The 16,592-nt window shown below is 33.1% G+C and overlaps 2 protein-coding genes across 2 annotated transcripts; one reads left to right on the top strand and one right to left on the bottom strand.

Moving 5' to 3' along the window:
* Positions 1 to 9,664: 9,664 nt before the first annotated feature.
* LOC112082908 lies at positions 9,665 to 9,811 on the top strand. The gene has a single exon (XM_024150599.1). It carries the CDS (start codon positions 9,665 to 9,667, stop codon positions 9,809 to 9,811), a length of 147 nt encoding a protein of 48 aa, XP_024006367.1.
* Positions 9,812 to 10,324: 513 nt separating this feature from the next.
* Positions 10,325 to 13,581, bottom strand: LOC18010683 (uncharacterized protein C630.12). Its single transcript, XM_006392698.2, has 13 exons — positions 13,352 to 13,581; positions 12,896 to 12,955; positions 12,627 to 12,805; positions 12,398 to 12,533; positions 12,222 to 12,318; positions 12,040 to 12,099; positions 11,845 to 11,945; positions 11,729 to 11,763; positions 11,570 to 11,627; positions 11,376 to 11,450; positions 11,139 to 11,296; positions 10,793 to 11,050; positions 10,325 to 10,716 (listed from the first exon to the last, which is right to left on the bottom strand). Exons 1-13 carry the CDS (start codon positions 13,493 to 13,495, stop codon positions 10,473 to 10,475), a joined length of 1,605 nt encoding a protein of 534 aa, XP_006392760.1. The 5' UTR covers positions 13,496 to 13,581; the 3' UTR covers positions 10,325 to 10,472.
* Between the last annotated feature and the right edge of the window lie 3,011 nt (positions 13,582 to 16,592).

The raw sequence follows: 16,592 nt of genomic DNA, 5'->3' as shown, positions 1-16,592 counted from the left end.
GTTCTTATCTTGTAGGATCTAAGGTTATAGTTCATATTGATCATGCTGCAATCAAGTATTTAATGTCTAAGAAAGACGCTAAACCTCGGTTGATAAGATGGATCCTCCTACTGCAAGAATTCGATATCGAAATTCGAGATCGGAAAGGAGCAGATAATAGAGTTGCAGACCAACTTTCACGAATTCGAGTTGAAGAAAGATTGCCTTTAAATGACAGTTTGCCTGAAGAAAACATCTATGCAATAGATACTACCCCCAATGCCAATACCGCACCACCACGTCCACTAATGCGACGAGCAGATGCTTTCAACACCCCATGGTTTAGGCACATAGCAAATTACCTAGCAGCTGATGTAGAACCACCACAATTCTTTGGTTATAGGAATAAAAATTTCTTGAAAGACATAAGACATTATTTTTGGGATGAACCCTATCTCTATAAGAGATGTGCTGATGGGTTATTCTGAAGATGCGTGGCTGAAGAAGAGATGGAAGGAATTTTATTCGGATGCCATAGCTCGTCTTACGCAGGACACTTTGCAACCTTCAAAACCGCTTCAAAGATCTTACAAGCTGGTTTTTGGTGGTCTACTTTGTTCAAAGATACTCAAGCTTATATATCGCGATGCGATAAATGCCAAAGGATGGGCAATATAAGCAAAAAGAATGAGATGCCTCAAAATTTTATTCTCGAAGTTGAAATTTTTGATGTCTGGAATAGTGATAAGCGACGGAGGATCGCATTTCATCAACAGAGTTTTCGATAATCTTCTTAGAAAGAATGGAGTTACACATAAAGTTGCTTCTCCCTACTATCCCCAAACCAGCGGTGAAGTAGAGATCTCAAACAGAGAAATCAAGTCGATTTTGCAGAAAACTACTGCAGTTCATCGCAAGGATTGGTCTACAAAGCTTGATGATGCATTATGGGCATATCGAGCAGCATTCAAGACACCATTAGGAACAACACCATTCAATCTCGTTTATGGAAAAGCATGTCACCTTCCAGTAGAACTCTAGTATAAGGCGCAATGGGCTATCAAGGAGATGAACATGAATCTGAAAACAGCTGGAGAAAGAAGACTACTTCAACTTCACGAGTTAGAAGAAATTCGACACAATGCCTACGAAAACTCGAAGATCTACAAGGAGAAGACTAAAGCATATCATGATAAGAAGATTATTCATAGAACTTTTGCTCCTAACGATAAGGTACTTCTTTTCAATTCTCGTCTTAAGCTTTTTCCAGGAAAATTACGATCAAGATGGTCAGGACCATTCATGATAAAGGAAGTCAAACCATATGGAGCCATTGTCCTGTGGGACAGAACCGGAAACTCATTTACAGTGAATGGACAGCGTGTAAAGTCATATCTGGCTGAAGAAACCGAAGACAAAAGAGAAGTGATGTTTTTGATTGATCCATCATCGGCCAATGATGAGACCAAAGAGTGTCACGACCCCGGTTAAGTCTAATCGAGCAACAATGTCAAGCTAATGACTTGAAACAAGCGCTTAGTGGGAGGCAACCCACTTGGTATTTTATCTATTTCCCTTTGACCTTTATTTTCTATTTCCATTGCTTTGTTTCTGTTTCATTTAATTTCAGGTTTTCAATAAGGAAGAACAAATTAAAAAGACGAGCAGCACTCTCCATCATGATAAGTTCACTTAAACATTTCAACTTTTCTACTTTCTTTACCATTCTTTCCAAGATTTATCACACTGAAGACAGTGTGAAATAAGTCTGGGGGAGGATGTTCATCCGTTACTAATGAAATTGGATTTGTTTTGAGTTTGTTTTGGACACATAAAAATTTTCAAAAAGTTTTTCAAAATGTTTTTCATAAAAATTTTCAAAAATCGTTTTCAAAATGTTTTTCAAAAAGTTTTCAAACCAGGAACACAATAAACAATACTATGATGATTTAGACCAGTGTGCTTCTACGCTATTTCTTTGTTTTTTTGCTCTTTTTGTGATTTAGGCCTAGACTAGGCGGTAGCTAAGTACTTGCATTACGAAATCCCACCAGAGGACTTCTATTCATGGAGATTCTTTCTGACAGGATACACTAGCTCATTTTATTTGGACTTAATTTTGATTTAATTTTCTCATTAAAGCGTTAGATCAGGGAAACGAATCATACATTCAGGACTCCTTTACCCTTTTACCACTCTTTGTTGATCCTGAATGGCTAGTTTATCTTTAGTTAGTTCCCCACCGAACCTAACCTCTTTCAAACCACATGCATTCTTGTTTTTCATTGTTCTATATGCAGATATGTGCGAAAATGTCGGAGAGAAAGAGGATCAACGCGGTTTTCAGTCACTGAAGATGGAGACCTGCGATTTCATTGGAATGATTCAACAAAAGGAGATAATTCAGTTTGCCTTGGAAAAACTTCAAAATCTTGGTACAATTTTGTCCCTTACACTCTCTCTTTATAAACGGTTATTTCCTCTCTAAAAAAAAAAAATCCGAAAAAGAAAAGGAAAATATGAAGGGAGAGGAAATTAAAACCTTAGAGAGTCTAGGAGGATCGAATTTTATACTTGAGGCAAACTTGATTCGATTTTATTGAGTTTTGGAGATTATCTTTATGATTCCCGGAAAAAATCTAAGTCTGGGGGAACAGCTGTTTACAACAAAGGAGGAAGATTATGCAACAACATTTTGCAAAAGAGAAGTGACTGAAAATCTGCGGTCATCAACAGGTCCTTCTCTCTCTTGCGGTTTTGCATAATATCTTGCATCCTCCATATTCTTCAAGTAACCCTAAACACCTAAGCTCCACCACTTAAATAGCCTTAATGCCAAACGCCGTCTACCCTTAATAATGTCTTTGATCAGAATTCAGTACTATACTTAATGAATGTAGAGAGTTAATTGACTGGAAGTTAGATCTAAGTGTGTAGATTTTCGCATGACGGATTAACGGACTAGTTTGCTTGTATTTTGGTGAGAATTTTCTAGACTAGATCCAAATAAATGTTTCACGATAAGTTATGGTTTAGAAGGACGGTCACTGAGATATTGTTTAGTTCCTGCGATTTTTCAAAAATTTCTTTCCTGACTTAAGTTTGTTTGAGGACAAATAAAAAGGTAAGTCTGGGGGAGTTGATAACACCGTATTTTGACCATTTTTATGGATCATAATTATGTCTTATGCAGGTTTTTTAACTCTGTTTTCAATGGTTTTTAAAGTGTTTTCAATGTTTTAGAGTTTCAAAAAACTTTACAGGAAACTTGGGCAAAAGATATGCAATTTGGAACAAATGAGCAATTTTGGATAAATGCAGACTGTCAGAAGTATGACAAGCGATGAAGACTTGCTCACCGTCTGATCACCCCCAAAATTTGAGACAACATAGAGGATCCAATCAGCTTTCTAATGCACTTGGTTTGGAGATAATCCAACGGTTAGATCTTCAGATACTCCCGATGCAGGAATGACAGAAAATGCAGTTCCGGAAGAGAGCATGTGCCGGGACCGCGGCCAACACCCATTTTCCCGCGGGTAGAGCAACCGTGACCGCGGACTTTGGTCGTTCACTTTCCCGACAACTTAATTAAAGCCCAGATCAATTCCTTTCGTTATTTTTGAAGCCCTAAGTGTCCAGAACCACCCCAGAAGCTATAAATACCCTCTTTAGGTCATTCTAAAAGGGAGAGACCGAAACTAATAGACAAAGGAGAGAGAGAGAGAGTTTGTGTGGAACCCTAAAGAGGAGGCCGCCGTTTTAAGGAGTAGGAGCCGCCGCTGGAGAGCATCATCGCGCCTCCGTCGTCGCCTCCGTTCTTTGTTTTTCTTCTCTCTTTTCTTTAATTTCCTGCAACTTTCAATACTCTGTGATGATTGTTTACAATATGTTTGAGTAGTTACCCAGTTGGATTTAAAGGGATTTTTCAAAGGGAATTTCATGTGTCTTTGCTTATGAATCGATAGATTTAGGATTTATAATCTTCTAGATGTTTTTCGTTTGCCTTTATTCTTACTGCGTGATTCTTTGTTGGCCACTTAGAAGCCGATCTGATATGATATGTTGCGAAGGGTGAAACGAGCAATTCTTCTATAGGAGTGGAAACCTACCTGTAGTTGAGTTGTGAATATTGATGAGTCTTGTCCTGCTATTGCATCTTCTCCCTTCCAGAATCAGAGTGGAAACCTACTGATTAGGGTTGCGAGAGATAGTTGTTTAGTGCTGCGAAAGTAGGCTATTCATACTTCCGTGCCTCGAGTTCTAGAACATACGTAGTTGATTATCTTTATCATATGTTTAAAAATCGACATAGCTTAGTCCATGAACCCCTGCGAAACCCCTTGAGCCCCAACGTTTGTCTTTTATTGCTTACAACCTTCAATTTTATCTGCTTTTTAATTGCTATTTATCTGCTTTTCATTCACTTTTACTTGCTCCAATTCGCCTCTTGTTTAAATCGCTTACTACTTGCTTTACTTGCTTTCGTTTTTGTCAATTGCTTTTTAGTTTTTAATTGCTTTCTAGTTTAGATTTAGTGACAACCAAAACCCAAAACCAAAACCAAAACCAAAACCCTTTTAGTTCTAATTTGATTTAAGCGTTGCAGTGAATTCGTACTGAAACAACTAAGTCTATGTGGATCGATACCCTAAGTACTACAGCGCACATCTGTGCACTTGCAGACATTTAGGGGTTATAAATTTAAAACCTGAAGCTTAGTAAAACGAAAACAACCAACCCCATTTACAAACCCGCATCACAAACCCAGGGTTGTCTGATCATTGTGGCCTGTTCCGAGAGATTTTTGTACTTGAGAGGTTAAATGGGTTGTGCTGGATCGACACAGTTGCAAGATGAAGGTGTGAGACTTCTCTATTATCACTCGAATCTCTCTCTTAGTTTATCGCTTTAAATTTACTTGTTTTGTTTGCTGGATTTTGGGCGTAAAGATAACATTTTTTTTTGTTAGGTTTGGATCTTCTATTTTTAGATGCTGTATGTATGTGTGTTTTCATGTCTATGTGCATGTATTATCCCTCATTATGATTGGCTTATTCTTATGATGTTAATTAAGTCGTAAAGGTAAGTTCTTTAGCCTTTTGAGATTGGCAATTAGTAGTTTTTGCACAGTAAACTAGCTGAGATCACTTGGTTTTGCGGTGGACATTGCAGGGTGTAGCCAACTTCTTTGGTATAGATGTGTTCTTTGTTGTTCGATAATTACCTGATTTGATGCCTTCTGCAAATTGTTAAAAGATGGGTTTTAATTTGATCATAATGAGTGTAGGAATATAATTTGACTCGTTGGATGAATGCATATACATATGTTCGATGATAGACATAGATATCCATAAAATGGAGATTTTATTTGTTTTATTGTTTTATGCAACAGGTATAAACAATTCTGTTGCTGGTTACAGGTATAAAAATTAATATCAATTTTTGAGTGGTGCTTTCGTTTTATATTATTGATTACAAATGAAATTAAGGGTGCTTTTGTTTGAGTGGTGCTTTCGTTTTATATATTTGAGTGGTGCTTCAACATTTGTCTACTAGGAAAGAAGAGCTCTTGAAGAGAATCTCCAGAAAAACAGCAACTCTAAATCATTACCAAGAACAGCTGAGAAAAAGAGCAATGATGGACTCAATAGATGATTCCTCCTAAACGAGAGATGAGAGTTTCAAGGAGTAAATCTTGTTAGTTAATGTTAGACTTGTAACAGATTTTAGAATTGTAACATTTTCTTATTCTTTTTTTTTTGTTAAATTGATGATTATTTAAACAATGTTAACTTGTCAACAAGGCTGAAGAAGTATAATGTACAAAAACCTGGTTTTACATTATAATTCAATGTCCCAAAATATTCCAAGTGATTGAATTGTGTACCACTTTTAAAACCATAAATTATGCCAACTTCTTAACTAGAAGAAGAGTTCAGATACATTAAATTCTCTAAGTTAACAAATAGCAACAGGTTGGTGTTACTAGCACCAGAATCTACAAATACATAACCCCACAAATTATTACAATCTATAAAGTAGATAGATGAAATCTGCATAGAAGTATGCAAACTAAAAAGTTGATTTTTCAAATTCATACAAATGCAAGACTTCAAGAAGTCTACCACATATTATGAAGTAGACTTCTTTATAAGTTTGCAAAAATCTGCTAAAAGCCTAATTAAACAAAAAAAAAATCATTACTTTGTAATTATAACATATCACCACGTTAAACTCATACAGATGCAACATACAAAACAAATAAACATAACAAACACAAGAACATTATTTTTACCAATAACATATATTCTAAAAATAAATTTTAAGAAAATGAATTAGGCAGACTTCGTATGCAGTCTGCTATGATATGCTAATATGTAACCGCAGACTTCGTCTGCAGACTTCATATGAAGTCTGCTTAGATGTGTTAATTACCTTTTAAATCAAGAAAATTCATAACTTTATAATTGTAACATATAACCACGTCAAACTCATATATATGCAACACAAAAAACAAATAAACATGTCAAAACAAGAAAATTATTTTTACAAGTAACAAATATTTCAAAATGAATTTTTAAGAAAAATAATTAGGCAGACTTCTTATGCAGTCTGCTATGATGTGCTAATACGTAACAACAGACTTCATCTACAGACTTTTTTAGAAGTCTGCTTAGATATGCTAATTACTTTTCAAATCAAAAAAATTCATAACTTTATACTTATAACACATAAACACACCAAACTCATACAAGTGCAAGAATCATACCTAAAATGCATTTACAATTTAAAATTTAAAAAAAAAAACATTACAAATATTTTATAAAATGCATTTAAAAATTTTAAAAAATACAGACATCCGTTCGAAATCTGCTGGGAAAATTTCACGTTGAAGTCATACAAAAAAAGGTTATTTTTGCATTTGACCAAATATTTGACTTTTGGTAGTAAACTTCTTCTTGCAGTCTGCGAGAAGAAAATGTTATTTTTGCAATTGACCAAAAGTTTGACTTTTAGAGCAGACTTCTTAAAAAGTCTGCTCACGAGTAAAAGAAGTCTGCTATAGTAAAGAAGTCTGCTTATGAAGTCTACTGTACAAAAGAAGTCTACTCAAGGTTATTTTTGCAATTGACCAAAAGGTTTACTTTCTAAAGAAGTCTGCGCATCAGACTTCTTTTGCAGTCTGTTTGTAGGTCAGATTTGCATTTGACCGAATCTAAAGAAGTCTGCTATTTATTTAATTAAGATTCGGTCAAATGCAAATCTGACCGAATCTTGGTCAATTGCAAAAATAACATCTCGAGTTAAACTACGAAATAGCAGACTTCGACAATTTTTCTGGTCAAATGCAATAACATTTTCTTCTCGCATACTGCAAAAGAAGTCGTGATTTTTTTGTTTACAAAGGACAATTCGCAGACTTCTTTTCAAGCCTGCTTACACAAATATAAAAAAAAAAATCAATTGCAAATCTAACCTCTGCGTTAGCTTTCGCGAAACAGAGCTAAATGTTAAAGAAAATGAAGTAGATGTTTACCTACTTCCAATTTAAACTCGATTAACTTTGACAAACACCCAAAATTTTGTATAGCACCAATAGCAAACTAGCTAAGTCGTTGTTATGCAAGAATCTCCAAAATAGATGATTTATGAAATTGAAATTTATGAAAATGAGCATGAAAGAGTTTTTTAGATGAAATTGGAGAGAAATTTATAGGTAAAATGAAGTTATAAGTGACACGCTAAGCATTTAGAGCTTCAAAATTGGTTGGGCAAACATTTAGAGCTTCAAAATTGGTTGGTAATGGTGGTTGGCAAAATTGAAGAAGATGACATTTTTGTAAATAAAAGATATATTTTAAGATGGTTGTGTTTTTTTAGTATTTTTAAGAAAAAACAAAAAATAAAAAGATAATGGCATTTTCGTGAATATATGTGGTTGTAAGAAGATAGTAAGGAGAAAATGGCATTTATTAAAGAGGGAGAAAAAAGAGGTTACTTTTGCATTTAATTTCAAATTGTGGGTCATTTGTGAAAGTACCCCAGATTAAAAATATATAATAAAGTTCAATTAAAATTTCCAACGTAAAATTACCAAATTATAAAAAGTTATAAAATTATTTATAAGAGTTTATAAGATTATTTTATCGATTGTATTTTTTTTTAATTACAGAATGTAATACTATGTTTAATTTATAGTTAATCTGTTTTTATTAATAACTAGTATTTATCAGAACTATTAAAAAATAATGAGAATTTTAAATTCAATAATATAATAATATAAAATATTTTTTTTAGTATGAGATTTAATGTTGTAGTTGAAGATGAAAAAAAATACTATTCGCCAAAACTACACATTTTAAAAAAACACTATTCATCGATTTCTCTTTCATATTCGTTTTATAGTCTTTGGTTTGGCGACAAACTTCGGTGACTATCAAGTATCAACTAAAAAGATTAAATGCAAACATTTTAGCATTTGAAAAATTTGGATTATTATCGTTCTTAAATATGTCGTTGAACCATCAACTATTAGACGAAGAAATGTGATTTTCACCAAAAATTTTCACTAAACTAAGATTTTGAAAAAAATATGATTTTATAGCTGACTGTTAGCGAATGCAAAATGAACAATGAGACGGTTTTAAGAATACTAAAGATTGTTTTTGTTGCCTTGTGATGAATACTAAATGCATTGTTAAGCAGCAGGCCTTATCATTAACCCAGTCATGAACACTATACTTTCTGGAAAAGGATGCTAATGTCCCTTTCAACAATGCAAAACAATAAAGGCTAATCTTTAGACCCTAGGCACATAATTATACTTTTATCAGACTTTTTATTTCCATCACTGTATAATACACACAAAACAATGTCCTAGAGAGAACAGCATTAACATTAACAATGTTTTGTTTATATCATTTTTTGTTTCTGTCTATTATTAGAGTTTAGGAAATTGTGATCAAGAAAATCAGAAGGAAAGCAACTAAAAATTCAATGCTTTGTCTTCTTTTTAACAATTATCCCCTTTTCATGCCCTACCTTTCTCCCTTTTCTACTCTTACTTGTACTTCTCTCTCATTTCTTTTATTTATATGCAAGGGTTCCTATGATATTACTTTTTGGAATTATATTTTCATCTTATTCTTAAAAATATACCAAATGCTCTTCATTACCATGATAAAATAACAAACTACTGTATATTTGCGTCGGATCATTTTCAAAAATAACAAACTACACTACTATTATATATATTTGAGTCAAAAGTTGAAAATAAAAATAAAATGAACAGAGGAAAAAAAATAATAAAAAATGAACACACGTAAAACAATTATTTATAGGATATAGTGATGTTTGATGATTCCATGAAACTATACTTCCTTGGAGAATCAAACAAATCGATCCATGCAAATCCCAATGTCAATTAATGAACCAAAACTCGGACCATGTTCATCTGTTTCTTCTTTCCTTCATATCTAATTCACCTTTTTCCCAAGATTTCTCTTCTTCCTCTTCACTCTATATATGCTCTTCAATCTCTTTTCATTTCTCCACAACTCTCTCTTCTTTCACCCACAAAAAGGGTTTTTTTTTCATCACATTCTACACCCAAAAAGTTTCAACCTTTATTTTTTCCCTCTATCAACTTATATATATAAAAAAAAAAATTATTGTGGCAATAATGGCTGAGTTAAAGAGTAAGTTAAATAAAGGTCACGCCTTTACAAGCAAATGTGCTTCCTTGGTGAAGGAGCAACGAGCTCGTCTCTATATTCTTCGTCGTTGTGCCACCATGCTTTGTTGCTGGTACATCCATGGTGATGAGTAAAGAGATGACTCTTCTCCTTTAATATATCATCCGAAATGCTATATATATACATATCTATATACATCTTCATGTCACTAATCGCTAGTTCTTGAAGCTCCATGGACCACTGAAGCTCTCCTTTGGCTGCTAGGCAATTCGTACAAGAAACTTGATTATCTCTTCAGATCTTTTTTTGGTGCAAAACCCTTTTACAAACTTGTCGTTTTTAACCTAAAGGATCAACCTCTTAGGTTTTTTTTTGGGGTTTGTTTCATGGGTTAATTTGCATCAGATAAGAGAGAGAGAGCAAAATATTTTATCCGCCAATCAAGCCGGAGTTTTTTTTACTGTGTCTGAAACAGAGACACTGGAGACGCTGGATTCTGTAAGAAATTGAAGATCTTTGAAGGGTTTTGTTTGATTTCGCTTTGACAGGAGAAGACTGTTTTGTTTCATCAGTGGCATTTCTTCTCTAATCTTTTTAGTTTCATTTCTTTCTTTATTGCATCATTTCCTAAATTTAATAAGAACAATAACTATGTCTATGGTAATGGTGAACCATATAGACGAAAGTATTCTTCTGTATCTTAAAATTCTAATAATACAACAAGCGTTTTCACTTTTCCTACAGATCATAATTTTCCAAAATTTCATGTCAATGAGAATCACCTTGAGTTGATCACTACTGCTCGATCCAATCTTTGAACAGCAACATCATGTAAATGGGAACGTTAAATGCCGCAATAACTATGATCATCATGATCGTACGTATCACTCTCTGGATCACAAGTTTCGTTCTTGATTTTGATGCTGATCTCATCAAAGAATCAGACCCACCAGCACCTGCATTCACATTTGAGTCCATCACAACTTCGATCTGTTCGCTCGTGTTCTTTCTAGCTGCGGCTCTCATCACCGCGTTGCCCCTAGAAAGAAGAAGAAGAGAAAATCAAAACTTGTGCCTGCAGTGAAAAACCAAAGGATGGTTCAGGTCTTACTCACCTTTCTACAAGAGATTTATCGCTTTGACGTTTCAAAGGAGTTTGAAGGACTTTCTTAACGAGATGCATAGATCCTTCTGCATCCCACATCATTTCATACTCACAGTTCTCATCTTCGTTCTTCTCCTTCGTGGCGCCGCTTAAAAAGCTTAACTTCATTACATTTGAGATACAGTCAGCAGCGTTGTTTAAGAAGCTTATTCCATGATTTGGCCAGAGAAGGAGAGCAAGAAGGGTCACGACAATTAGAGAAAGGTACCTGCAAATATTTCAATAGACCCACAAATTCATAAACATGCATCAAAACAATATTCACTAAGCCAAGAACTCTCTGACAAAGAACATACCACATGTAGATGAATAATTGGCTCGGAAGGAAGCATAACTGGGTGTGTAACATTTTATCTAGATCAGATGAGTTTTGATGGACGGCGTTGGGAACAGATAATAGCATGAATGAAGGATATATATTTCCTTGTTGCCAGCTTATAGTACCTAAAGTATGCTGCAATATGATGTTCACTATCAAAGACTGTCCGTAGTGGAAAGAAATATATTTTGCGGCCATCAATGAGAATTGTTACCTCAGTTACAGATCCTGATTTTGACTTGTGGGTTATAGTACACTGGTCATGATCATGGCCAGACAGAACAAGTATCTGAAGAAAAAAAGGGAAAACGTTGGCATAAGTAAGAGCCGTGTTTGAAGAGACAGAGATAGAAGCACAAAAAGAACTTTCAAATGAACAAAAAAAAAAACAGAAGAAATTTATCTTACGGGTTTAATCAACTCCAGTAACTTCTTTGATGATTCGAGAGTGATATAATTCTGGTAACTGAAATGGAAGGGAAAATACAATAAGGACAACATTAAATTAGACGTGCCCTTAAAGCTAATTCAATTTCTGTATTATAAGATGGACAGGTAGAAGTTTACATTACTTCTTGATCTTGAATATGGCGCCAAAACCGCTGTACAAGAACGAGTAGACATTAGACCACAAACAGTGTGTTTAAATTTGAATAACACTATAATCCGAGCAGATAAATCACCTGATCAATGATAGAAGAACCACGGTGAGGGCCGCATGGGGTTTGATCAGGCCGATATAATGGGATGTGGGTCAATAAAACTCTAGGATGTGATTTTGCATCTATAAAGATAAGAAAGATTTATGAGTAAGCTTCAAAAATCAGGAAATGCAAAGATAGTAAATGCCGAAGAGGTTATAGCTGAATAACACACACCGGAGGAGACATTTTGTACGAACTTCCAAACATCCGATGCCAAATCCTTTTGAGGATTCCCTGCAAAATGTACATCATCTTTTATGTTATGGATCCTTGGTTTCTCTTTGAGGAGAAACTATAAGCATGTAAAGGAAATATCTTAATGATCATGCATGGAACAAAGCAGAGTTTGTACCAACCATCAATAGCTTGTGCATCAACGCTAATGAACTCGATACTTCCAACCATAAATCTACGGTTTCTGATCCCAAATGCTTTTTCGTATCGATCAATCACCTGTTGAAATTTAAAGTTATATCAATTATAGGTTGATTTGATAACATTTCAGAAAAGAAAGAGGTGATAACTGTCATACGTCTGGCTTATGAGACGCAACTCGAGAATAGCCAAGATCATGGTTCCCAGGGATGTAGAATGTAGGGATGTCCTCAACTTTGCCTTGTGAAGCCAAACCAAACACATGTTTAAACCGGCTTAAAGATTCCTGCCATCTGATTCAAAATGAGCAGTTCCATGAATCGTTGCTTCAGATTTCTGAGCAGGAAGAAGAACCAATGAAAAGAGAAGTACAAAGGAGAGCTTACTCATCCTCAGGGAGAAATGGCCCGCCATCGAAATAATCACCTAGAAACAAAACAAGGTCGGGTTTGAAAGGCAAGATAGAGTGAAAGAAAGATCTTCGCATGTTTATATCAGTATAAAACTGTGCAACTTCCAAAGCAAGCGTCTTTGAAGACAAACGAAACGATGTCTTATCCATGAGCTGCATAATGACAACAACAACACAAAACCAGATGATCGACTCCACATTTAACACACAACACAATCAAAAGGCATTTGAAGAGCTCGTCACCTGTGGATCAGTAACAATGGCTACTTTAGTAAACTTCCCATCACTCTCCACTCCATCAGTCTGTAGAGAAAAAAAGGAAGAAGAAGAGGCTAAATATATCTTAGCAATCACAACTCATTTCTTCTTCAAGAACAGTGACTAAGAATATTGATGAATTCAGCTTCTGAAAATCATTTGAGATTTATGTTGCATCAAAGCTAGTTTTAGGGTAGGGAACGATTACAATCTCCAAACTAGTAATACCGAGAAAAATCGAGTTTTTCAATTTCAAAATCTTCGTTTTTACCATTTCCATGAACCTATGGACGATTGCAATTGGCATGACAAATTTCTCGTCATTTCGTACAGAAACAAGCAAATACACAATCGAAATGTCATTGAATCTGAAGTTTCGCTCAACGCCAAAATCGAGCGTCAGTGATTGAATAATATGGAAATTTCAGTGGAGAGAGAGACCTTAAGAAGATGGTGGTGAGGCCAGGAACAAGTGAAGAGAGAAGGAAGCCAGAAGGCGAACATTTCGCCATAGAGGATCGACGCAGCCCAAATGAGACATAAAGCCACCGTGAGCTTATGGTGGTGTTTCATCTTTCCGAGCATCTGAATCTTTCTTCTCAGCTTTGCTTTGCTCCCCCGAGATATCTGCTGATCGCTCGCTGTTGACCAAAAAGAGCGGTCAAGACGCGACGAGCTGCGTTTGAGTTTATACCCAAAACGTCGAAATCGCGGAGTGTGAGTAACAAAAACGTAACAAAAACGTAACGTAGTTTTATGTACAGAAAAACAGCACGCATGCTCTACAATTTTAGAGTGTGGTACGGTTCAACTGCAGTAAGTGCGGGAAAATATATTTGCGGAACAAGTGCGGTTCACATTAAATAAGCGATACACAATAATGTTTGACTGGTGAAATAAAGTAATACATTGTGTAAATAAATATTATTAGATGTTTTAAAAAATCAAACTTAATATTTTTGAACAAAATTAAATATCTCAACAAGATTAAAATATCTAATTTTTTTCATTTAAAAATAAATTTTTATTATTGAAAAACGCACTATATATATCAAAACACACCAAAATAGGTGCGTAACTACTGTGCAGTGCGTATTTTAGTTTTGCTTCACAAAACTGACATATTATGCTAATATTTTAATAAAAAAATGAAAGACAGAAAACGCATTACAATCAGTTCAAACTTGTTAAATGGTAACAGATTAGCAGAATTGATAATTAGACTAGAAAAAGCACCGCTATATGTCGCCATTCACACCCTAAGATATAGAAAATGGGCCGAATTTAATATAGGGCCTAGTCTTATCAGATCAATGATGCTTCCTAAGGCCTCTAAATAAGAGTAAACTCAAAAATAGAATAAGCATCTCCCATCTCCCATCTCCCATCTCCCATCTTTGCTCTAATTTCAAAGGTTAGTCTTCAGATTCGAAGATATTTCTCGTCATTGTGATATTTAATTCTGTTAAGTTTAGCTATTTTGTTCCTTTGGATGGTTACATGAGCAAGTTGATAGTGATCAAGGAAACTTTGCAAACGAAATCAGTGGTAACTAATCACATAATGTGATAATATATGTTTCAAATTAATAATACGTGATTGTTGAAGTTTTATATAATTTATTTTTTAATTAAGTCGGGTTAGTTTTTAAGTTGTAACTAAGATGTAAGAAACGATAATTTATATCGACCGTTTGATTAGTGGTGAAGAATACAAGTTCATTTTAATTTTAAAATTTGTAAAATTGTACAGAACGAATTTAATAGTTTTATTGGTTTAAAAAGTGTGACGATGGATCACAACTTCACCTTCAAAATTTGTGCAATTTTTTTTTATTTATAATTTCTAGCTTCTTAAATTTCATAATTGACCCTGCATTTGATTTACGTTGTTGATGTCACTTATGTCACTTATAGCTTTAGTTTGAATGACTCTGCTATGTATTTAATACAACCATCAACATGATTTTGTGAAAATAACCATCAACTTGTGTTGTGACACTCTCCTTTCTCAGTTCTACATTACCTCATTATCTTAAGAGAAAACTTGGGCTATCTTAATGTATGCAATTCTGAGTTAGCATAAAAGTCTATGATCGCTGCAATGTACAAGTGATTAAAGATGATCCAAAATTCAATACAATTCTCCACCATATTTGGATAAATTTTTTTTTTAATTTCACTTTTTCAATAATATCTGATTTCATTTTTTTTAATTTTTTTTCATTGGTTTCTCAACTTTGCATCTTATAGTTTTTATGTTTATTTTTTGTCGACGATAAAAGTTGAGCAGTGTCTTAATCATAGACTCAAACGTCGCCTTGATTATATAGAGGACTGTAGTCTTGATAAATTTAGTCACTGATTTTAATTAGTAAGAATCTTTAATCTCACAATCTTTTCTTTTTAGTCTTTACTAGGGATTAATCCGCGCTATAGCGTAGGACATATTTTTTTTACCTTAATTATGTTAAATAATTTTGCAAAGACAATAATTTTATAAAAAAAAATATTTTTCAAAAATTGTTATTTTGCAAAAATAGTTATTTTGTGAATTTTATAAAATGAGTTGATCTGTATATAGAGTCATTTTTATTTTTTGGTTTGAATTATAAAAAATAAGTTAATCCGTATATGAAGTTATTTTATAAGCGGGTAAAACAAAATAAGCTGTTTATTTAACTCGTTGGCATTAGACTAATATATTATTGAGCTAATACACAAAATACTATAATATTATAATCATCAAATCTAATTTGCATTACTTAATAACTGAGTTTTATAATCTGTCTACAAACTATAAAAAACCAATTTTATCTTCTTTAACTATATATGTAAATAAATAAAAATATCTTTTAAACTTAGGTTTGATATAAAATTAATTAAAATACAATAAACTATATTTAGTTTTAAAAGAAAAATTATAATATTTAGTAGATTAAATATACCATTTTTTCAAAAAACTAATATTTTGAATTCCGAGATTTTTTTGGTGGATATTAAAAAATTAGAATCATAATCTGTTCATATCCAACTAAACCATTTACTTGACATGTTTGTACTGGATTAAAATATAAAAAATAATTATAATATACACTGTTTAATAACTCTCACTTCACCACAAACTTTTTTTAATTAAAATCAATTTTTTTCATATCAAATTCTTGGTTAAAATAACTAAAAATATTATTTTTGTATATAACCAAGTAAATATAACAAACTATAGAAAAAATATTTCACTATTTTTTTTATATCATAACTTTTAGTCTTGATTTTTATATTATTTAACTATAATTTTTTTTATTTTCACATTTTTTTAGTTCATATAATTTATGATATCATTTGAAACAAAAAATATAAAAAACTACCATATTTTTTAATACAGAAATTAAATAATAAATATACTATATTAAATGAGAAACAAAGATTTTTCCATTTTTTTTAATAGATTTGAAAGACAACTATATTCTTTCCTATTTTAATTATTCTTTGCTAGTTGTAATGGCATATCTTGTAATATTTTACAAAATAAAAGTTATCTTTTTAAATGTCTACTTAAATAATAATATAGAGATTTATACTCCCTCCCTTATAGAATATCATCATTTTAAGACTGATTTTTTTTTTTGTTTAAATTAAGTGTCGTTATATAATCATTTAGACAAAAAAAATGAGGACTTCAA

Source organism: Eutrema salsugineum, unplaced genomic scaffold, assembly GCF_000478725.1.
Source record: "Eutrema salsugineum unplaced genomic scaffold, Eutsalg1_0 scaffold_7, whole genome shotgun sequence".
In the NCBI taxonomy this organism is placed as follows: Eukaryota; Viridiplantae; Streptophyta; class Magnoliopsida; order Brassicales; family Brassicaceae; genus Eutrema; species Eutrema salsugineum.
The sequence above is the reverse complement of the archived record's forward strand: the minus strand, read 5'-3'. Positions and strand labels throughout refer to the sequence as shown.

Excerpts from the sequence above, each read along its gene's own strand:
- LOC112082908 (XM_024150599.1), top strand. The coding sequence starts at position 9,665 with ATGGCTGAGTTAAAGAGTAAGTTAAATAAAGGTCACGCCTTTACAAGC.
- LOC18010683 (XM_006392698.2), bottom strand. The coding sequence starts at position 13,495 with ATGCTCGGAAAGATGAAACACCACCATAAGCTCACGGTGGCTTTATGT. Across the intron at positions 12,806-12,895 it reads CCATTGTTACTGATCCACAG|CTCATGGATAAGACATCGTT; the intron begins GTGACGAGCTCT and ends GTCATTATGCAG. Across the intron at positions 12,534-12,626 it reads CCATTTCTCCCTGAGGATGA|ATGGCAGGAATCTTTAAGCC; the intron begins GTAAGCTCTCCT and ends ATTTTGAATCAG.